This window comes from Polypterus senegalus, chromosome 8 (assembly GCF_016835505.1).
Source record: "Polypterus senegalus isolate Bchr_013 chromosome 8, ASM1683550v1, whole genome shotgun sequence".
In the NCBI taxonomy this organism is placed as follows: domain Eukaryota; kingdom Metazoa; phylum Chordata; class Cladistia; order Polypteriformes; family Polypteridae; genus Polypterus; species Polypterus senegalus.
Genome location: NC_053161.1, coordinates 71,768,530 through 71,793,520, shown reverse-complemented (window position 1 = coordinate 71,793,520; position 24,991 = coordinate 71,768,530). Strand labels below are relative to the sequence as shown.

Here is a 24,991-nt window from a genome sequence, read left to right as displayed (position 1 = left end):
TTGCGCCACGGCGTGCGGTTTGTCTGTTTGAGCGTAGCAGTGTAATTGGGTTTTTGTTCAGCACTTTGGAACTGTTGCTTTTTGTCTGCGCACTACATCAGTTCACGTGAGCCGCTGAATATGGTTTTATGTAACTCGCTCGCTTCTAATTGTTTCGCTGCCTTCTTAATTATATAATGCATGTTTTCTTCAGCGATTTTTGTAGCTCTTCCTGGTTTTCTATGTAATGCATGATTACGTGAGAGGCATGATGATGTCACACGAAACTCCGCCCCCCCCACGGCTTTCGAGCTCAACTCCATTACAGTAAATGGAGAAAAATAGCTTCTAGTTATGACCATTATGCGTAGAATTTCGAAATGAAACCTGCCCAACTTTTGTAAGGAAGCTGTAAGGAATGAGCCTGCCAAATTTCAGCCTTCTACCTACACGGGAAGTTGGAGAATTAGTGATGAGTCAGTGAGTCAGTCAGTCAGTGAGTCAGTCAGTCAGTCAGTGAGTCAGTCAGTCAGTCAGTGAGGGCTTTGCCTTTTATTAGTATAGATAAACCAGCCCTCCCAGAGCAAACTGGATTAATCTGTTTCCATTAAATATGACATAATTTATGTAGACTATTTCATGTTATTGATCCAGTCTGTTCTTTTCTTCACACTGCAGTGTTGTTTTCTCTAGATGCTGAAAAGTCATTTAATCAGCTCAGTGACAGGTTTTGGACAGCATGAAATAAAATATTGTAATCGGCTCTATCAATAGTACTGCTTTCAAATTCAGACATCTCTTACCTCTTTTGGATTAGTAAGGTTGTCTTCTAGAGCCAGTGGCAGAAGTTATTCATACATCAAAGCTTCTCACCCCTACATAAGTAATAATACAAACTACAGGATTCTATACAAGGGTGTCTGTATCCAGGTTTGTTCCTAGGGATAGTGTACATGTTTTAGATCTTTTCAGATTGATTAAGATTTCAAAATCTTTCGATCCATGTTTGGCTATTAAATAATTTGCCTCAAATATTTCATTTTTGCACTCGATCCCACTGCTTGTTCAATCAATTTCTTATGTGCCATCCCTATTACTAACTGGGCCAATTATCTGGGCACTGACGTATTCTCATCTGTACATGAAATCTCAAGTTCTTGTTGTGGTTTTACAGATGTCAAGATGTCAGTCGTATCATTGTTGAAACTTCTTTGTCTTTGTATTTACAGCTAGCCATGGTCAAGACAAATGTTGTTTCAAGACAGTTTATACGTTCTATGACCTCAGCACCACTCTCCTTCTTTTTCCTGGCAAGAAATTCTGTTTTTGCTCTCTAGATTTATTTACAATGGAAAGAAATTTCTAGGTATGATGAAGATATCTCACTTCCAGGTTATAAATTGTATTATTGGGTGTACTGTTTCCAATTTGGAATTTGTTAAGTCATTCTGCCCCATCAACCTGGTTCCCTGCCAAGTCTTCAATTGCCCTCTCATGCAAATAAAATACAATGGATTTTGGAACTTTCAGTCTCAAGTCCTGTAAGTGTCACCAAGAGCACATCATGGCATCAGCTTTACTGGATTAGTGCATAACAAAAACACACTTAGGCCACACACCTTGATGGCACATGCATTTACCAATATTTACTATTCATGCCTTACTTTTAAGTGATCAACTCAGTGTTCTGTCTACCATTAGCATGTTGGGTAAGCTATACAGTAGTTCTGGCCTCTATTCATTCCATTCAGCCTCACTTTAGCATTCCTTCCTCTTCTTGTTTTTTTCAATCTGTAACTACAATCTGCAGTAAGGGCCTTCAGGGTGTTTCTTACATTGCCTCTACCCAGCTCTCTTCTTTTGTTTCTTGCAAGCTCCTTTTGCCCTCTCAGAAATTACGATTGAGTTCCTCACTCCATGACACACAGGTCCTTCTACAAATGTATTCTTCTCTTTATGAGCTACGTATTGTATTATCATATTTCTGCTGGGATATCATCTTCAAAAATATCAAACCTTCCCTGAGGAATCCTAATTATGTCTTTATTCTCTTAAACATGAATAAAGGCTTTATCTTGCCCTTATAACTACTGTTAATGAGCTTTAAACCTGATCCCCTCTGGTATTTCAGTCGCCTTAGTATTTACACAAAATGTACTTGTTCTGCCCTCTTCTTTTAGTCTTTAATTTCTCCCTCTCTTTTTTGATGATGTCTATTACCAGACCTCTTCAGCTTAGCTCTCTCTGTCTGCTAATGTAAAAGTACAGTACGCACAGGGGTTACTAACTAGATCCTTTCTTTTTGATGGAAAACTCCAGATCACTTTGAAGAATCGTCTGTCCTCATTTTGTAATCTGATAGACTAGGATTTACCTGCATTGACAATTCACAAAGCATCAGTGAGCCTACCCAAAACTGTTTCAGTTTATTTATAAAAAGTAATATGTGATTCAGTGGCTCCTCTATTTGCGTGAGGAATTATGGCAAGATGGTGTTGTTATTATTCCTAATTGCATGGCACAAGAGATGGAACATACAGTAGATGGAGGTGAAGGGTGATGGGCAGTGTTTGGGTTCACTATTTCATATTGTTACATAATTGTTTTTTGTTCGATTGAAATATTTGTTCACACAAAAATAATGTTTTTAATTCTGACAAAGTAAAATACTAACTCTTTGTAATGTAACTTATCAGTATTTCCTTACAATTTACAGAACTGTCATTTATTAAATTTTCACTTTTCTTAATTTTAAGTGAAAATAATTTTTTACTAATCCAATGTTTCACCTTGCTAGCCAGTTAATTACTGTTACAACTGAAAAAATAAACATACAGCTAAATGCTAATTAGTGTTAATCAGTGTTAAAAGCAAACTTAATATTATGTTTCTGAATTAAATCTTCTAGTGGCAGTATCTTAAATTGAAAGGGAATTCCTCCCAAACACAACATTGCATGAGTAACATATTATCTGACTGCATACAGGAATGAGGGATTGCTGATTTTAAGTATCTTTATGTGTTGAGAAAGAGTGTTATTATTTTAGGAATGCAGAGCATATTTTTATACCATTCCCAAAATTTTGTTCTGTCATTTTTTCAAAACGGATGGAAGTTGGTTGTTTTCTGGCTTCATTTTTATTTCAGACTTGTATCGCTTGTTCAAGATGTCAAGTGTTCGCTTCGCCTCAAGTTCAGACAAATCACGGAAGAGTTAGCAAATATCGTTAAACTCAGCAAAATGCATTGAAGTCAATGGGGAAGGACTAACTGAACTAGAATAGACTGGATTATAATGGTTCAATCATCTTTAAAATGTCCCTGAGGGCTAGGGAAACGTCTACCAACTATAGTGGAGAGATTATTGTGGCCAAAAAAGTGACCTGTGCTGTATTACAGCAGTGACAACCACTGTACCACTGTGCCTCTGTGAGATCAAAGAAGCAGAGATGTGCATTCATAAATTTCAACAAAACAAAGTGGAAATGCCAAAATTGTAGTCAAAAGTAAAAAATTACATAGGTCTTTTAAAGGCAGAAATTTCAAATTGGTGTGTCATGATTGTTTTTTGAAGTTGCGCTGAAGGCTCTCCAAACTGTCTGTGCTGATACTTTTGCACTTTTTCTTCTATCAAAAAGATATAAATTACTTGTAAATTGTAATTAATCTATCATTATTATTATTTATTTATAGAGTCTCTTCTGTTTGTGGGGGAGGGTGTCAGGCTCCTTCAAGGTTTGTTTTTTATCACCACGTGGTTAATTATTCATGCATAGGGCACGTGTCTCCATCTCTTATACTGACATGGAAGTCAATGATCAACATAATAATCTCTTCCTGTTTTCTTATAAAATGTATCCACAGGATCTGTCTGTAAATGTATTATAAAGAAACCTTTTTGTATGATAGACTTTGTATCTCATCTTTGAGTAATTATAATACTTAAAACCTTTGAAGTGCATATTTTAATCCATAGTTATGTTTAATACAGCCTAAAGAAAAAATAAAAACCTCATCAACAATCACTCATCTCTGCCCTGCAGATTCATGGGAAGTGTATTTGTAAGCACAATACGGCAGGTGACCATTGCCAGCTCTGTGCACCTCTTTACAATGATCAACCCTGGCAGCCTGCAAATGGCATTACTGGAGCTCCCAATGAATGTAAAAGTAAGTAAAATGACTGCAGACATTACAGCGATAGTTTACTTTCTCTATTCATTTATGCTATGCATAGCCCCACATTTTTTAAATATGTTAAGGATAATTTGCATAAATATGACTCACTAGTGGATTTTGATTCTGTAGAAACAGTGAAACTTGTTAAGGAAGATTTTGTATTGTTTCAGTGAATCCTTACTGACATTTAGGGCTACATCCAAGTGCACCAAATGTATCTGATATGAAATCAACAAGCTGCAAACTGTATTCAGGTCTATTGTATATTAGTAAAAAAGAATAATTTCAACTCTACATATTATATTATACCATTTTATGAAAAATCTGAATTTAATATATTTAACACATAAAATGGTATGCAACTATTCACTGAAAAATAAAAAGAACATATTCTCCTTTTTCCCACATTATAAAAGAATCATATCAGTATATAAAATGTTTAAGAATTGTTTTACATTGCTCCATATTAAAAGTAATCATTTATATAAGAAACATATGATTTGAATACATTATTGAAACAGATATAATAAAACATAAAATGTATTTTAGTTGTCAAAGTTATAGTTGATAATTTGTTCAATCAGTAATACATTCTATAAGTTTTACATAACCTAATACCTAATGTGTAGTGAATTGTGTTTTCTGCTTGAAATTCAGAGTGCAAATGCAATGGACATGCAGAGAGCTGTCATTTTGATATGACACTGTGGCTGACATCAGAAAACCACAGTGGTGGAGTGTGTGACAACTGCCAACACAACACTGAGGGAGTGCACTGCCAAAAGTGTAGGATGGGCTTTTACAGAGACCTCCACAAACCATTTTCTGCTCCAGATTCCTGCAAGCGTAAGAAATGGAATTTTTCTATCTATCTATCTATCTATCTATCTATCTATCTATCTATCTATCTATCTATCTATCTATCTATCTATCTATGTAATATAGTACCTTTCTTATTTGTTTTATTTAACTATTTAATATAGCACCTTTCTTATTCTATCTATCTATCTGTCTAAGTAATATAGTACCTTTCTTATTTGTTTTAATTATTTAATATAGCACCTTTCTTATTCTATCTATCTATCTATCTATCTATCTATCTATCTATCTATCTATCTATCTATCTATAATTAGACACTCTCTAAAAATATGTCTCTCTATAAATCTCAGTTTTATTTCTAATATCAGTGGTGTTCATTAATGTATATAAAAATGTTCATTTTTTTCATGACAAAATTTTCAGTAAGAAAATTTTTTTTGGCATATTTCGGAAATTCTAGTGTCAATAATTTCATGGAGAATTAACTGGTCCATCCTCAGAACAGAGGTTTATAGATTCATAGGGCCATTGTTGTCATGATGCATGTTGGAGGCCCTTTTGGCTGAGATTAGAAATTGCTAGCCACTTACCTGGAGCATCAAGAAACACAACAAAAACAATTTTATTATATGGGGGATTTTTGCCATGCTGTTTTTTGAGTAGACGCATGATTGACAATGATCAGTGAGTTACTGTTATCTCTTAGGATCATGTAAGCTTGTCTACAAAACAAACAGAGTAGAGTGGCACAACTATTGGAATAACTTGGTGGAACTTGCAGTGTCATACAATTAGCAGTGGGGTAGATTCTGGAGAGTTATGCATGGTGCCAGTTTGTTTCAAAATCTACAAGGTGACCCAACTAGCTTCAAAAGAGCTTTTATGTCAGAACTGCATAAACGATACAGACATTCAGTATTAAAAATGGTGGGCCTGTTTTTAATATCTAGTATCTGTATGTCACTGTATGTTCCAGCAGTACAGCATTGTTGTCAATGTCGACATCAATGTCAGTTTATTTATAGAGCACATTTAAAAAAACATCAGTAATGTTGTAGTCAAAGTGCTTTACATTAAAACACACAACAAACATAAATAAAATAAATACAATAAAACACAACACAACCAGCAGTAAACTGAAAACAAACAAATGACTAGAAGGAGGGAACCATCAGTGTCATGTACATAGGTCATGGAAAGCTAGAGAATAGAAGCAAGTCTTCAATCTAGTTTTAAACAGTTCAATTTATTTATAAAGAATACCTCTATTTTAAATTAGTTTAATTGGGGCAATTTTCAATTCATAAATATGTGGTTTACTCCAAGCAATCTGAAATCTGTCTTACTTTCATCTGTTACATGAGTAGAAAAAGTGTTTCTTTTTTCTAACTCTTGTCAGGTCAAGTCAGGTTAGGGATACAATGGTACAGCAAGACGAAAAAGCTCAGGATCCTGGTTGGCAACCCCCCAGGCAGATATGTGGTCCAGTCCCACCCTCCAAATATGACCATCTAGTCTGGTATTACGCGGGCATCCCCTTGGCCTGGTCCAGTCACTTGGGTCCTCTACAATGAGGATCCTGTGAGCTGGATCACACTTGGGGAATCACACCACATGTTCATAGTGCCGCATCTGATGCTCCCTCACAATGCAGGTAATGTGCCACAATTGGGACTCTGTTAACAACCGCTCATTACATACAATGTCAAACCAGCTATACCCAAGGATTTTCCGGAGAGACACAGTACCAAAGGAGTCCAGTCTTCGTCTCAGCTCACTGGATAGCGTCCATGTCTCGCAACTATATAGCAAAACAGGAAGCACCAGGACTCTAAAGAATTGGTCCTTTCTCCTTTTGCAAAGATAGCGGGAGCACCACATACCCGTTTTCAGAAACCTCTTGACCCCCCATGCTCTCCCAATCCATCTACTAACTTCATGTGAAGAGTCATCAGAGACATGAATGTCACTGCCAAGGTAAGCAAACCTCTCTCCGCAGATAGACACACTGCTGATGGCTGTGCCCAAGAGGTCATTAAAGGCCTGGGTCTTGTTTTGATCCAGGACACTCGCAAGCCCAGAAACTCAGACCTCTCACTCAGTCTCTCGAAAGGCCTGATCAGAGCCTCCATTGACTCCACAAAAATCACAGCATCATGAGCAAAGATGTTCTGGGTATGACGTTAAACTGCATCCCCCATGTATCACATTGAATATATAACACTATGAAAGGATTGTCATATTGTGTTCATAATGCTATTTTATTGTAATTGAACCATTGTTATTGAATGATGCTGATTTTTTAACATAGTGGGCAGATGTGAATATGAATTGAAAAGTCATTATATTTTTTACATTTGGCATTAAAGTGATTTAACTTGAAAAACTGGACGTTCAAGCAAGAAATAGTTACAAACTCCAGAGATATCTCTAGTACTAGTTCAATTGCTTTTAGAAACAGATAGTGACATTTTTGTAATTACTGTTGAGTTTTCAAATAGTATCTAAATTCTACAGTCTTTCAATAGATTTCACATATTTGGATATGTGGGCTGTGGTGTTGATGTTCAATATTTCCTCTGTAGTTGCTGGTGAATAATATTTAAATAATTAGGTAAACAAACTGAAAAACTTAAGTGTTTTAGGTATTCATCTACTTGAACCAATGTCTACGCAAAGTTATATTGGTACCTAGGTATCTTAAAAGTGTTATTTGAACCTATATCTCAAGTTTATCTCAAGATGTGTTAGGCATTGTACAATAGCAGAGCAGCAGTGCCTTGGTAATTAAAACAAAACTAACAGGAAGCCAATGAAATGTAGTACTTTCATGGATTATGTCACTGAAAAATAATGGATGGATGTGCCTTGTTCAAAATAGTTAAATGTCATGACCATGAGTGTCCATTGTTGTGCTTTTCATGTTAATTTCACATTTGTAAGCCATAAGTCTGTACAACTTCAGTTTCTTATTGCATTATAGAATATATAGCTGTGCTACCCGTCTAAGACAGGTTGAAATCTAATTCATCAGTGTAGACATCAGTGTTAACATATGCAGTCCACTATACAGTGTCTCTTATATGCCATTTGGTATGTGATTCGTAAAAAGAAGTGTTAATGTTTATGATGTACCATCTATGGGAATGACAGAGACATAGCAAATGGATGGACACACAGGCATTTTAATCCATTTATTAAGAAGGAAATAACAATATAATTATAGAAAATATTTTACTGTAATTCAGCAAAGTGCGATTGTAGAAACAGACAAATTTTATAATTTGAATATTAATTTCATGTTACATATTTATATTTTACACAAAAGTTCCTGGACATGTAATTCTTGCTTCAAGAAAACCATGTACTGATTTGTGCTTGTCTAGAACGTCTGACTACTGTAGTTAAACCTGGAAAAAGGGACTTGTTTACTAAGATTTGTTGGGTTGTTTTGTTGCATCCTGTAGACATTAGGAAATTGCACTTGTGGGATTTCCTTCGTCATAAATCTAAACAGCTGTTGATCTCATTCAAGTAACTCAATCATTTCATCAAACATTGTTCCAAAAAAAGTGTAGACTAGGGCTTTACTGGTCTACTGAGAGAGCATAAATATGGAGGTGATAATGAAGCATAAATAAATAAATTGTGGAATTTTTTGCTCTAGGTAAATGGAGGCACTGTTCTAATTCTGTACACACATCTGTTGTACTTTGTTAGTCTTACTTTATATCTGGATCAGTAACGGCGCACTGCACGTTACACTTGACTTGAGCATTCATAGTTTTCAGACTCATTCTCTGTATGTTTAGCATTCGTTTGCTAAGAGGTTGATACAACAACAACAACAACAACATTTATTTATATAGCACATTTTCATACAAACAGTAGCTCAAAGTGCTTTACATATTAAAGAATAGAAAAATGAAAGACACAATTATAAAACAAAATAAATCAACATTAATTAACATCGAATAAGAGTAAGGTTCAATGGCCAGGGGGGACAGAAAAAACAAAAAAACTCCAGACGGCTGGAGAAAAAATAAAATCTGTAGGGATTCTAGACCAAGAGACCACCCAGTCCCCTCTGGGCATTCTACCTAATATAAATGAAACAGTCCTCTTTGGATTTAGGATTCTCACGGAAGGGCTTGATGATGATGATGGTCACGTAGACTTCTGCCTTTTAATCCGTCCATCATTGTTGGAGCATCATGAAGCTTTGAGTAGGTGGAGGTGGCGCAGGCCACCACCACAAAGAAACCGGAAAAAGAAACAGAAAAGAGAGCAGGGGTGCCTGCTGCTTCCTGAGCATCTCTTGTTTTCTCCACCCTAGCAGCCCGCTTCTTCTCTTCTTTCATCAGCATCTTTTTGCATTAAAACTGATTAAGTCAGTGTTTGTGTTGCAGTTACTTAGTACATTTTCTTTAATTTTTCACTTAAGCTGGCACTAAAGTTTTCAATCAAGAATGATTTAAGATATGAAGAGGTATGGGAAGGTGGTAGGGATGAGCACGGCAAGAGTTGATTCTACAATAAAACAAAATAAAAATAAAAAGAGGAATAACCTTGGAGGTCAACCATCACCCACAATGAATAAAAATGCGTGCGTACATACTCAGTGCATCCCCTCTCGGGAATCGAACCTCGGACGTCAGCGCTAGAGGCAAAGCCTCTACTATTGCGCCACAGCATGTGGTTTGTCTATTTGAGCGTAGCAATATAATTCGGTTTTTGTTCAGCACTCTTTGGAACTGTTACTTTTTGTCTGCGCACTACATCAGTTCACGTGAGCCGCTGAATATGGTTTTATATGTCACTCGCTCGCTTCTAATTGTTTCGCTGCCTTCTTAATTATATAATGCATGTTTTCTTCAGCGCTTTTTGGAGCTCTTCCTGGTTTTCTACGTACTGCGTAATTACGTGGGAGGCGTGATGATGTCACACGAAACTCCGCCCCCCACGGCTTTCGAGCTTAACTCCATTACAGTAAATGGAGAAAAATAGCTTCTAGTTATGGCCATTATGCGTAGAATTTCGAAATGAAACCTGCCCAACTTTTGTAAGGAAGCTGTAAGGAATCAGCCTTCTACCTACACGGCAAGTTGGAGAATTAGTGATGAGTCAGTGAGTCAGTCAGTCAGTCAGTGAGGGCTTTGCCTTTTATTAGTATAGATTATGAAAAATAAGTTCATTTATTTTTCCCATCGCAAGATCAACAGGCAACAGAATGCCTGTCTATTGATGGACAGACATTTTCTGAACACTTAAACTAACCAATTTAGTGTTACCATTTACACAGATACTGTATGTCCAATGTTGTGGGGTAAGAGAAGAACAGAATATAGAAAACAAATCATATTTGAATACAAAGAATTTATAAACTACTCACAGACTGTGAACCGTCCCTGTAGCTGTTATGCCAGAGAGCTAAGCATGCCGCCTCCGTACGTCCCTTTCTGAACACATTCCATTGGAAACCTTGAAGATCATATCTCCTAAGAGCATGAACAGAAGACTTTAGTATAGTGAATTTTGTACTGAATTTATATCTACAGTGAGTTTATTTTTACAATGAATATATTGTACTAAAGAATTTAAAAAGAGAATTGTATATTTTGAATTGACATCTGTCAACAAGTAATACTGATTATCAGTTATAAAGTACTTCAGCTTCACAGCTTGTATATCAGCAATAAACATAACCTGATACACCCTTTAAGAGAGCTCCGCTGTGCAAAGATAGGCAAAAGCAGAAATGCTCAAGGTCCAGTTAGTAACAATGTAGACATGTTAGGATACATGCAGTAGACAAACATGAATCAAATTCTAAACATTGCGGGCACAGAACAAGTCTGAGCATAGCAGATGATGTGATGTTGGGGATATGGCAACATTCATACCCAACATGTGATAACTAGTGGCTTAGGTATAAAAACAGGATGTCTGAACATCACACATAAGATGAACAAAGATTGCTCTTTCTTTAAGCACGCTTCTAACGAATGGCAGTCTGAACTAGAAAGTTACATTAATTTTGATCACAGAGATGTAGCGTCACAAAGGCGCAATGTGTCATTCACACTTTGAAAAATTCTCAAAATGTTTTTCTCTCACTTTCAGACTGCATCTCTACAACTTTCAATGTTTGATTAACTTTACTCAAGGCTCCTAAATTTTGCACTTTATCAAAACGTAAACTGTCTCTATTTACTGTAAACATTATAGGAGTGTTAAGAGGCTTCCGTGTTATTCCACTTTCTAAAACAGCAATTGTTCCCAGTATCTTTACATCTTGAGCGTGCACTACTTTTATAGAAACAACATTTGTACTGTGTTGTCAGCTAATTACTTTCATCCAGTCCTGTCAAATAAATCAATCTTCCTATCCCCACACTTGCTTGCTCCTCTGAATTATTAGTCTGTTAGTTTTGTCCTTTGCTGTTAGTTTTAATCTGTGTAATCTTGATAACAGCACATTTCTTGGACTTATATGGTGCATTACGAACAAATATTCAATTCATTTTATTCCAATATGTGTACCCACATAAAGCTGATTTGCTTCTCAGTACTGTAGTGTATCATGGCTAATGTCACAACTGATCTTGTTTACATGAATTATTATTAACACACTGAATTCAGTGACGACTTCAGACATTTTTTTGAGTGGTTGCCATTTTACAGACAATTGTCAGTCACTCCAGAATCATCACTACAACAACAGAAGATTCAAAAATCTGTAAAAAAAAAAAAACAGTTAAAAAACCACCTAATTGTTCAGTTATGGTAATTAACTCTGTGTGGGCCTACATTGTTAAATAATTCATATTTGAAGGTACTGGCTGGAGACTTTCACTCTATTAAGAGTGCAGTTTTACTGACTGTAGCACTGCATTGGCTAAGGGTTGATGTCTACTTATAAAATAAGGAAAATATTAATGTGTGAAAATTGCAGATTCCTGTCATTCGTAGACAATTCTCAAGGTAAAAAAACAATAGTGCAATTTTGTTTTGGCTGACTGAACAAAAAGAAGGTAACTCTTTCATTTTATGTTTAGGTCCATTGTGCCACCCAAAGCTTAATTCGGTCTTCAGTTTTAACTCTTCTGTAGGATTTGCATGTAGTTTGAACATCTAACTTTCCTTTTAATTTTTCAAACTTCCAATCCCTGTTAATTTCCTCAGTTCAATCTAAATAAGGATTCAAGTTGTAACAGGCACCTTGTACTGTTTACAATGGAGTTAAAAGTGATTCAGTGAATCCTGGGTTAGTATAAAATTCTTGTTTACTCATTTCTTGCAGATCGCTTATTTAGTTTTGCCAGGCCATTTTTGTTGTTGTTGTTTTTGTATTTTGTTTTGTATTTCCTTACCATTTATAGAAGATTCATCTGTTTAAGTGTGTCTTATCCTATTTGGTGTCATAAGGTTTGCATTGTGTTTAGAAGCAGAAAATGCAACAAATTAATGAATCACAAGATACCTACTTTTATAGAGACCTGAGCAATCTATCGGCACCATGTAAATAAGCAGTGAAAGGTTGACTTTACAATCTATATATAAAAAATGTTAAGGGTTGTTCATCTGTCATGTGAAAATTCACAAATTAATGGTCCTTGACCTTGGCCTTAATCCAGAGTATATGACACCCACTGCACACCCAACCTACCTGGAAAGGGGTCTCTCTTTGAACTGCCTTTCCTGAGGGTTCTTCCATTTTTTTCCCTACAAGGGCTTTTTTGGGAGTTTTTTCTTGTCTTCTTAGAGAGTCAAGGCTTGTGTGCTGTCAAGAGGCAGGGCTTGTTAAAGCCCATTGCAGCACTTCTTGTGTGATTTTGGGCTATACAAAAATAAATTGTATTGTATTGTATTGTATGACATGATATGCCTAACACAACCCATGATGCTGGCTACTGGTAATGTAACTGGGCCTCAGGTCCTTCTTACTGCAAACAGTGACACAGGCATGCAGCCATGGCTGACAAGAACAGCTCTACAGGTAAGCACCATGGCTGACAGGAAAAGAACAGCATCAGCATCTGCTGAGAATGAAGCACTTTGCACAATGCAGTTACGAGTGACACTGCTAGCTGCCTGCACCAATTGACATTTGCATTGTACAACAGACAGAATGTTTTTCATTACAACCGAAACTCATACTCTCTGATCATAACACAAAGTTATTCACACCATTATGCCAAGAAAAACAAGAAGATCTGCAAACTCAGCTTAGCATCAAGCCAAAAGCTGGAACCATTTGGCTGACAACAAATGAGAAACAATGAGTTGGCAGGATGTTGCAGCACAAACCAAAGCGAGATGTCAGCTTGATTATGAGCCACTGAGCAGCTCGCTAACATTGTGGCCCATCACCTTGCCAGACAGCCTCCATAGTACAGAGTGCATGGCATGAATTTAAAGAGCACCTTTCAGAAGAACTCCATGATACTAAGCCAGAAAAAGAGGAGTATGGACCACTTTTCTTTGAGAACCAGACATTCAAGTGTCTCCTTTTATGTGATTAAATCTGAGCCCCTAGACTAATTAAAAAAATCCACAGCATTACCATAATAACAGTTCAAATATTTTCTTAACTGCCATTTTCTAGTATAAAGTTATGGACCAAGTGAAGTGTGCTTCAGTTATAATTCATAACCAGTGTGCCACTATAATTTATGCCATGGATATGTAAGGATATGTAAAATGTTTTTTTCTATATTTACATATTTATGCATAATTTTAACTTGCATGTATACACATATTTAAATGTGTTTTGATTTGTAGTAGAAATATTACACAGTAGGCTATATGAGCTGTGAGAGAAGAGTAAACATCCAAAAACAAACTACAAAACAAGATGGAGTGGAATGTCAAGCACACAGTCTTTTTATATAGAATATTCAGTCCAAATCCTGACCTAGTCATCGAGTGTGTGCTGTTTGCAAGTTTGACTTGTTTTACTGTATTGGTTTGCTCTGGTTATTACAATTTTACTGCCATATCCCAAATATATACTGTATATTTTAGATCAACCCTTTATGAGTTTGGGTGGAGTGGTGGATCTGAGGCTTGGGATCTGCACTGGCAATTGAAAGGTTAGCTATTTCAAATCCCGTAAATCCAAGAAGTGATTCCACTCCGTTGGGCCCTTGAGCAAGGGCCTTAACCTGCAATTGCTCTGTTCTGGGTATGACGTTAATCTGCATCTAGACCTGCAGCTAGGCCCTCCACCCTGCAAGGAAACTTGGTACTCCAGCCACCATAAAGAACCTCACACTGTTCCACTCCATCTGAACTAGTGTGGTGCTGAAGTTTCACCCATTGCATGGCTGCACTTAGGTCCTAATTTGGGATCCTGAGTTGGTTTGTCATGTGGTGGGTATGACAATCCTAACCTCCTCTCTCTCGTTTGGACTGGATATGGCTGATTTATGCATTGTGCATAACACTGGGAAAAGTGTCATAAACAGAATAACTGGATTAAAAGGGAATGACTGGACTTAAACTCTTCTTATTTTGTATAGTGTCCTTCACAACAAGCATCATCAAAATGTGCTTTACTAAAAATCTAGAATGCAACAAAATACAAAATGTATGATTACAAACCATATAGTATTAGTAATAGCTGCCATAGTTCTAATGATGAAAAAGTCAAGCTCAGATATTCTGTGTGAGACACCTTCCCATTTAATTATTTTCAGTCTTGCACCTTTAATTAACCATTTTGATTTACTTTCCAGGAAGTATTTGTGTAGTTTAAGTGAAGGCACTATCCATCTAATCTAATATATAAAGGTCTTTGTGTGTTTGTCCGGCCTGTACATTTACACCTTTTAAGCTATCTCCACCAAATTTTGCACAGATTCCCTATTTCTACCATTAACTATGTTTTTTTTCTAAAGGTGTAGTCCTTGTTGAACTTTATTTAGTGACCACAATTGCTCTTCATGAGGCATTTTAGAGAATTGGCACAGGCCTGCAAAGTTTCTCCCCATGGGTTTATTCAGTGAACTTTTGTTTTGGGGTCAATTTTTCCCCCCTGGGAAATTTGTCTGGCATCCACATTGCATTTTATTCCACCCTGGACAGTGCCAAGCCCTTCTGTTGGTTTTATATAAGTATGTGCTGGCAGTAATTGGTCTCATTTCTATTCCTAGCTCTATAAAGCCGACTGTGCTCATGTGTCGCTTCCCCAATACTTTCATCATACCTCACACAACCATGAGTCTACTCTTGCTATGATCTTGTTTGGCAACAGCCATCATTAATGCTTCCAGTTGTGCAGTGGCACCTGTAGTGATTTTCTATGCTGGGAGTTTAAAATATTTAAAGGACATCCATTGGACTTCTGCCCAACTGCATTATTTTGAATGAACAAATAAGAAGAGCTGCTGTAGTTTTTCATATAATGGATGGTGTCTTATATGTAATCAGAATCAATACCCTCTGGTGTTAAGAGATTACTTGTACTATAAGAATACAACCAGCAATGACGCTAGGGAAAAAGAAATGATATAAATATTAATAGTAATTGAATCAAGCATGCAATGTTTTTTAATTTTTTTAGTGACCATGCCCTGCAAGTTCTCGTTAATTATTGCTTTTGCAATGACTTGTGTCTTGTTTCCTTATTCACTACTTCTTTTGCTGTCTGCCAGAGCAGAAAAGCATTCCCATCTGAAAGATCTGTAGTTTATATAATATTAATTCTATTACGATCAGTTAATCCAGGCACAAACCAAACATTCTGTGTTCTTGTCAGTTATGGATTTGCACTTTGTTTAAAGGATTTATGAACACAAAAAGAAATATGAGCATATTATACATTAGTAGACACCTGAGGATGTGTATTTGAGATCAGTTGGAATTTATACATTATGTTTTTTAAAGTTTTAGATATGAACCTTAACTTACCTAATACAAAGTACAGTACCTCTACAGTTCACAAATGAGATTTTTACTGTATGTTCAGTATTTCTTTATTGGCACACCCAGGTACCACGGTGCAGATATTTTACCAATAAGTAAATCATAATGTTTTTGATTTCTTTCTGTTCTCATAAACAAAACAATGAAGAACTCCTCAACATGGTGTCTGCTGGGTAATGGAGATTTCACCTTTGCAAAAATAAAATACTGCTTTATACTTAAACTGCATGGTTCTGGTTAATCTAGCATTTTCATTATACAGGTTATTGTGCATCAGGCACTTCGTAGCTCTGCTGCTTTTTGGCATTTGGTGCTCAACTCCCCTATGATTTAAAATAATAGGACATGTGTGCCTTTATAGTCTTGCCATTGTCTTGGGGTTGATACCAGTTTGGTGGTGCCTTGTGTGTACAACTGCTGCGGTTTATGATAGCAAACTTTGAGAAAAGTTGTCCACTCTGTGTGCATGCCAAAATACTACTACTACAGTTACAACTATTAATGTTGTTTTTACAACTGGAGGACATTGTTTTGTGTTTACTATGACACTTCTGTTTTTAACAGATTGTTTATGGTTCTAGGTAAATGGTTAGTACCTAGATAATTGGAAGGAAAGGAAGCAATGTTCCTTTACAGTAATTGATGTTTTGAATGTTTTGATTAGAATAAAGTAAAATTTATTTGTCAAGGATGTGATTGTTAGGGTTGGTCTCGCCCATTGCGGGAGATGGACGTCTAGAGCAGAACTCCATTAGCAGCGGCTTTAATTTTTCTTTTATTTTTCTTTTATTTTTTTATTATCTCAAGGTATCCTGTATTTATCCAACTCGAGGAGGTTCTATTATAGTATATGCAAGCATATATAAACATGAGCAGTAATAAAGGGGCTCAGAAAGAAACGGAAAAGAGACCCAAAGATACACCCAAGCCTAGACAAGCGTCAAGTCCAAGTTCAACCTTTAGGTATGACCTTACAGAGACTGACCCAGAGCAGACAGGCAAAAGCACTGAATTCCCAGGACCCCGGTACCGCTGCATCATCTCCTGTTGACAGCGACAGTGGGGGCGAATTTGCAAGCGATGCATGTCATGATAGTTTGTCAATTCCAGAAGATCACTTGAAACTGGAAATGGCCTTGCCATCCACATTATCATCTACTCCTTGTGAGCCGGGAACATCAGCTGTAAAGGGGCTTGCAGCTTCACCTGCGGAACGCGAAGGCCTAAACGATCTGTCCGAACTGAAGGTAATGATTGCTGAGCTCAAGAAAAATATTGTGGAATATTCAGTCCCGGACAGAAACAGGTAGACACAGAATGTCCTTAACACACACGTTTTATTGTGTAACACACAATAACACCCCAAACAGTGCACCAATCACCAGCAATCAGTCCTTCAGACTTCTTTCCTTTTCTCTCTCTCACCTCCATTCCTCTCTTCCAAGCTCTGTCCACTTAAACACAATCTTCATTACTTTGTGATAAAAAACATTAGGGACTTTCATTATTTACAGTATTTCAATGGCCCATAAGTACATATTTAAAGGGAAAGTAGCATCAGATATTTTTTTTTATTGTGTAAGAGAATTAGATAATCAACAGTATTTGCACAGAAATGTTCTCACAGAGGAATATCACCTTCAGCTGATTTGTAGGTTCTAATGCATTGTTATATGTACTGTATTTTTGTTACTGTACGTTGTTCTTGTGATGCTATGCTTATGAAATATTTTGTTTAAATAATGAAAGACTTTCATAGATATTTGGCATTATAATATTATCACATATTCTTCTTTTAAATATAAGCATTTTATTTAAAAAAAGAAAAGAAACTTTGCTCTAACTTAATGCCACACAAAAACTAAAAATTGACATATACATTTCACCAAACAATTAAATGGCTATGTAGATTATTTAGATTATTGCATTTCAATGTGTAAAAACAAATAACACTACCGTATGCATAATAAACATCGTGAGTTGTACAGAAGTGCAGTGGTCAGCGTCTGTGTGAAAGCAGTGGCTTCTGTTAGAGCTGGTCTGCCTGGATTTTTCACAGGATCCTCCAGTTTTCTTCCATATTCTAAAGATATTTATGTAGCGGTCATTGGCCTGATGTGAGTGATTGAGCATGTGTGCCTAAGGTTTCTCTGCAGTCGACTGACATGTGGTCTAGGGTTGGTTACTACCCTGTGCTTGATAATGCCTGGAGAAGGCTCCAGGTCCCATGACCTGAACTGGATAATTGGATACAGGAAGTGCATGGATATTATAATTTTCTAGCTCTGCTAACCATCTGAGACATGTTGCAATCTAAGTAATCTGCATAGACCTCAGTGTATTCAGTTTTACTGTTTGCAGTTCACTATATATTGGAATGTATTTTGTAATGCATGTAGTAATAAAATGCATTCCATTTTTCATTTCAACAAATGGTGCATCACATATATTAGTAATGCTTTTACAACTCCCATGCCAAATGGCATGTAACAGAGGCATAGCCCAGGATGGACTCACAAATACACAGGAACACTCATAGACACTTGTCTTTGTATCAAGTTGGATTTTCAATCATGTCTCTACATTAAGGGCAGGTGCACTCTTAAATATAATGGTTCTTTAATGGCACTATATGGTTCTTTACCAGGTTATGTTGTTTTTCATAGAACCATTGCTTGACCAAGAACTTTTTTAATTCTGGGATTGGTTCTTTGCTTTTGAAGACAGTTCTTTATGGTTGTAAAAACTTCCTTATATGTATAAAAAAATATTTAATGTATGGCACACTTACATTAAGATTAACAAAACCTGGACTTAGCCTGTGTTATTAGACGTATGCAACAGGAGACCATTTACAATCTTGAGCAATTGATATTTCTCAAATCTGTTTCCATCTAGTCATGGCTAATCATTTTATGCAGCCTGTTACAGATCTAAATAATAAATAAATCTTTTTGGAACCTTAATGTGTATGCATCACTCTGAAGAAACACTCTGGCACCTTTATTTTTAAGAGTATGGGGCACTTCCCCTTACACCATAGCGGTTGGTGATGTTCTGCAAAACTTAACAAACCTCAGTAATGGAATATATTAATAAATGTTTATATCAAACTCAATTTTAAATTTTAGTGTGATTAGATGCCCTAGTACTTGTGAGTCATTTGATAATAAAGAAAGTCAAGCATACCTTTATCTTTGAGATGACAAGCATGTAAATAAAGTAGTTTAGTTTAGCTCTGCTTTTTTTGATAACTTGTATGATAAAGTAAATACTGTAAATAATGAAAGTTCCTAATGTTTTGCATATCAAACTAATGACGATTGCAGGGAATTTAAGCCTTGATACTAGACAAATAACAAGATTTACAAAAGATTTAAAACAAATAATATTTTAATAGATCATACCAGTTAAACTGATATGTTAAGTCTGAACATAAGCAAAAAGAACCAGACTCTCTTTTGATGTACCACTGTGGCTGTTAGTTTTAATGTTTTTCATTTAAAGAGTAGCTCACAAATTTTCCAACCTTATTATTTCAATACATACAGGATGTAAGAGCTATCCAGGTGGCATCATGCATAAGGCAGAAGTAACACCTCATACAGAGGTTTAAAATAACAAAGTACAACTACTTTTTTACTTTACTTAAGTACATTTTTGCCATTTGTACTTTACTGATGTAAATTTCATTTAAGGCTACTTTTACTTTTACTCCATTACATTTTCGGCTCAAATAGCATTCTTTTTACTTCATTGCATTTTCCAGCAAGTCCTCATTACGCATTACACAGATCAAACTATTATAAATTCATGAAAGAGACTTACCGGGTATGTGGTTAACTTAGATCATAGATCAGCGTTGCTGAGACGCAGCCAATAATTTGAAAATAAAAGCACAGCAGCACACCTTCCACTGCTCGTTTGGTAGATCATTCTCATGCTTCCCGCTCAGTGTTAAGACATGGAAACTGAATGTAAACTTTCCTCAAGGTCGTATTTGAAAACAGCACCTAAAAAAACTCTACTTTAAGAATTTGTTTTCAAATTTAAAGAAGCGTTTTGAAATAAGCAATTTTTTTTCTGTTTTTCAGCTCATATGGAGCCCCTGAAGTCCCTAAAACCAGTGTATTTTTAACCTTGTGAAAACAAGATTTTATGGGCACAAGTAATATCTTGAGACCACAAGTTATATATTGTGTGAACAATATCCGTATGTTACATGCACAAAATATTGCTCCATACTTTACAAGCAAAATTACTGAAATGCCACAGTGAGCCCAGCCATAAAAGTCAGTGGTTAACTAAATAAGACAGTTCCAGTGAGATCTTGCGAGGGGTCTTGTCGTCTCTTATTATGTGAGAGCTAATAAAAAGGGTGTTAGCTTTCCTTCAAGTAAAGATAAGTATACCTTTTGGAATTTGAGCTCAGAGAAAGCTAACAGAACGTGTCTATGCTCACCAGAATCTACTGGACATCACAAATCAACTCTATCCAGTTTTCCATGATATTCTTAATATCATTTCTTATCTAGAAACAGGTGTCTTTTTGAGGTATGCGAAATTGTCTTTGTGCCTGGCACTGCTAGCCTAATGCTGGGTTACTTAGGCAGGTGTCCTTTGACCCTGCTATAGTCTTGGCATGTTTGCTCATGTGTGTGCATGTACAGCCTGAAATTTTTTGTTCCGCCTTGGAGCTTGAAGGCTAGATGAATTTTAAGCAACCTTTTTAAAGGATATGTGACCTTGTACATCTCACTCTTTTAGAATCATGAACATCAATATGATAAATCAAGTTGATTACTTATATGACATTTTATCATCACTGATAGTCTAATACATTTTGAAATGCGGTGTCTCTCCCTCACCCCCTCCTTGGCTGCCATCCAGCAACCCTGCCACTTCTCTGATCATCCACAGCTTCACAGAAGTATCCACTGTCTGAACATACATACTGCTGTCTCAGAGGGAGCACCACCTGTACTCATTTTTCCCAACTCTTTGAGCGGTCAAAGGCAGAATCCTTTTCAAGTCTCACTAGTGACAGTGTACCAAGACCAATGGATTTAAGCAGAGGAGCAGCTCTCATACAGTAAGTGCTGCTCTTTATGTGCTTGATCATCCATCTCTGTCTCTCTCTCTCTCTCCCCCACAACCATACACACATCTTTTTTTAGAGCTACTTAGTATGGTTCTATCTCCACTGACAGTGTCGCTCTCCCAGGTTCATGTGCCCCACCAAAATTTTCATTCCACAAACTCCACTGTTTATTTTAATGAAAAACATGCAGTGTAAAAAATGTATCATTTGTAAGATTTGTGTTTTTTTAATATAGTAGAGCAAACTTATATTGTGAATTGTTAATTTTGCAAATATCATTTAATTGATAGTCCCAAGGAGGTTTGTAATAGAGGCTGTTGTAGTGTATAGTATCACTTAGCTAGTGGCCATGAAATTTGATATCAAACATCATACATCTGTAGTCCATCAGTGTGTTATACAGAAGTATAAAAAAGTAATTATGTGCACTATGAGGCAAAGCAAAAATTGCTAATACAGATTTTATTCAGGAATAGTATGCCTATTACTCTTTTTGTCAACATAAAATAACACAAAGTTTGCAATGAATGTGATGCAACAGAACTGTGCATTGTCCTGTCCAGCAGGAATTTAACTTAGCAAGTTAGTGCAGAGAGGGAAATAAAGGTTACACTGTTTAGATGAAAGCAGATTCTTTGGAGCTTTGTGCGAACTTGTTTGTTTGAATTAATTAATCCTTATCTATAAACATTCGTCTGTATCTTTCAACTCACACTAGACTTTTTTCTCCTTTTAAATTTTAGCATGGTTAGGTGTTTTAGTACTTGTGAGTCATTTGAAAATAAAGAAAGTCAAGCATACCTTTATCACTGAGATGCCAAGCATGTAAATAAAGTAATTTAGTTTAGCTCTGTTTTTTTGATAACTTTTATGATAATATAAATACTGTAAATAATGAAAGTCCCTAATGTTTTTTATCACAAAGTAATGAAGATTGCAGAGAATTTTCCTAAGAGAGTAAGCCATGATGCTAAGTTTTTTTTTGTATTTTATTGATTTTATTAAAATCAAATAACATTTCGTACAAGCAAGTCAGGTTTTACAATAACAAATCAACACCCATCCATAACAAAGAGAGGAAGGCCAGCAGAGTAAAACTTTAAACTAGTAAAAATAAGTAAATAGATAATTTAATAAATGAATAAAAATAAACAGAATAAGAAAGAGGGGAGATAATCTGCTTTTAAATGCTTTTTCTAAAATGTTATTGATTAGATCCTGTAAGTGAAAATTAGATTTTTTCCAATTTAAAATAGTATATAACATCATTGAGCAAGATAAGTCTACGTGCTAGTAATGTAGTAAAGGCAATTACAGTTTGTTTGTCCTTCTCCACTTTAAGCCCGTCTGGGAGTACCCCAAACACAGTTGTTAGTAGATTCGGAGAAATTGTGACCCCAAGGCTGTCTGGTAGGCATTTAAAAAATTTTGTCCAAATTTGGTACACGCTAAAACGTGTGGCCCAATGAGGCTGAGACTTGATTGCAATGTTCGCAGGTTGGATCTTGCCAGGGAAAGATTTTGGACAATTGTTAACGTGACAAATTTTCTATGTAATAAAAAATGAAATAATTCTATGCTTTGCGTATATGGAGCTTGGGTGAATTCTGTGCATTGCTACCTTCCACTCCTTTTCTAAGATGTTGAGTGAGAGATCCTTATCCCACTATACTCTTGGATCTTTGAAAGGGAGGGACTGTAATATGGTTTTAAATATTACGGAGATGCTGTCCGAGTCCCCAAGACTGAACAATATTTTTTCTACAATAGAGGTAAGTGGGAAGTGAGGAAAATTAGGTAGGATTAGTTTAACAAAGTTTCTAATTTGAAGGTAGTGAAAGAAATGTGTTGCTGGAAAGTTAAATTTGAAGTGTAATTGTTTGTAGGATGCGAAGACGTTGTCTATGTACAGATCTCTAAGTGATTTCATCCTGAATGTTTTCCAGACATTAAAAACTGTGTACGTTTGAGAGAGTGGAAAAAGGTGGTTCTCGTGCAGAGGTGCCACAGATAAAAGCTTCTCTATCTTAAAATACTTCCTACATTGGTTCCATATTCTGAGCAAGTGAAGCACAATTGAGTTGTTAGTATATTGGCGATAGCTTGTATTTTTAGGGGTACAAAGCATGGAATATAAAGAAGTACTGCAGGATTTTATTTCTATTGCGGACCAAACATGTGTATGTTCATTTATTTATGTCCATGTCCAAGTTATTATAGCTTGTATATTTGCTGCCCAGTAATAAAATTGAAAGTTGGGTACAGCCATGCCACCTTCCACCTTAAGTCTTTGTAGGGTCGCCCTTTGGATACGTGGATGTTTTAAATTCCAAATAAATTAGGTTATGGTTGAATCTAATTTCTTAAAAAACTAATTTATTGATGTATACTGGAATGTTTTGAAATTGAAAAAGAAGCTTAGGAAGGAAATTCATCTTGGCTAAGGAAATATAGGTGGCTTATTAAGTAAATATTCTAGTTTCGTCTGTAAGGCTGACCTTTGAGTGGTGATATGATTTGTCTTTGTGAATTGTTGGATAATTACTGCACATTGCAAAGTGTGTGACTTTTATTTTCTCAGAGCTATCCTTTTTATTAGTCCTTTACATGATCCAGGAGAAAGCATTTCAATTTAACAGAAATTACACATTTCCAGTGCATTCTTCAGTAGAACAGTGACTCTCAGATTTGTAATTGCCATTTTATTATGTTGTACTGAAGTTGAATTATTGTAATGGAGTATTAATGCAAGTTGCTTTAATGCATATATGTGCTAGAAAATGTTAATCTGTAAAATTTTATGCATTACAAATATGAATATATATTATGACACAACCAACTGGGCATACATTTGGTTATGATGGAAGTTAATAATATGCCTTCAGTTTCATTCTGGTTAATTCTTTAGTTTACATAAGTGCTCGAGCAACTTAAAATAAAAATGACATGCTAAATTGAGCAAAGAAAACCATAGCTTTCCTCGAAGAATTCTTATTAAAGTTAAATAGCTATTATTTTACTATTTAATGTAGTGATTACCCTTCTAAAATCAATCTTTACTTTATTTATGTATAATAAACAATATCTATTTTGGTTTTCAAGTATTTTGCCAGATATCCTAATAGGGGAGGCACAGTGTAAGTCATATACACACTCACTAGAGCCACACTTTTATTAACACAACTATTATATACTGACAAAAGGCAGGATTGTATTTGCATTATTCATGATTATGCAGTGCATTTCTGTAGCAAAAATACTGCATGAGTAATAAATTGTCTTCTCTAGACAAAACCTTGAACCTTCTCATTATTATAACATGTACTTTTACTTTTAGTACAGAAGTATGTTTGAAAGGATATGAGTATGATTTTTGCTTTTATTCAAGTTTTTGTAACAGAAATATTTCTTACTTCAGTTAAAGTAAAAATTTGAACAAATACTTCAACTTTTACTCAAGTTATCTTTTCTGAGTACGTTTTACAACTCTGGCCTCATGGAACTTCATCACGGAACACAGACTTACACACACTCATTCAGATATTTAAAAGTTGTCTTTCAATTAAAGTTATACAACTTTAGGATGTAAGTGAAAACCTGAGTACCCAAAGAAATCGCACACATACATGGAGAGAATATACTTTATAAACTCCAAATAGGGGCTTCTGAGTTTTGAATCCAGAACCAGTTACCTTTCATTAATTCCTGTCTTTTTAGCAAAAGTATTGTACTGTTGTCTCATAGCTCCAGCATATTGGGTTTTAGTTTCAAGCCCAATCACAGCCAGTGTGGAATTCCCCTGCTATTAATATAAATGAGATTTCTCTGGGTACTGTGGTTTTTCAATTCCATACCAAAGACATACATGTTAGACTACCTTGTGACTCTAAATGAGTCTTATGGAATGAATAAGCATGTGTTTGTGTTCAAATGTGTATTGTGTCTGTTCATAGGCATTTCCCTATAAAATATGAACTAATCAA

The 24,991-nt window shown here is 35.8% G+C and overlaps 1 protein-coding gene across 1 annotated transcript in view; it reads left to right on the top strand.

The window, feature by feature from the left end:
* Window positions 1-24,991, top strand: part of ntn4 (netrin 4) — a 100,027-nt gene that overhangs the window by 56,469 nt on the left and 18,567 nt on the right. Inside the window, exons 4-5 of the mRNA XM_039761260.1 lie at window positions 4,023-4,149; window positions 4,816-5,004. Of these exons, the coding sequence (XP_039617194.1) occupies window positions 4,023-4,149; window positions 4,816-5,004 (316 nt within the window). The remainder of the gene's footprint in view (window positions 1-4,022; window positions 4,150-4,815; window positions 5,005-24,991) is intronic.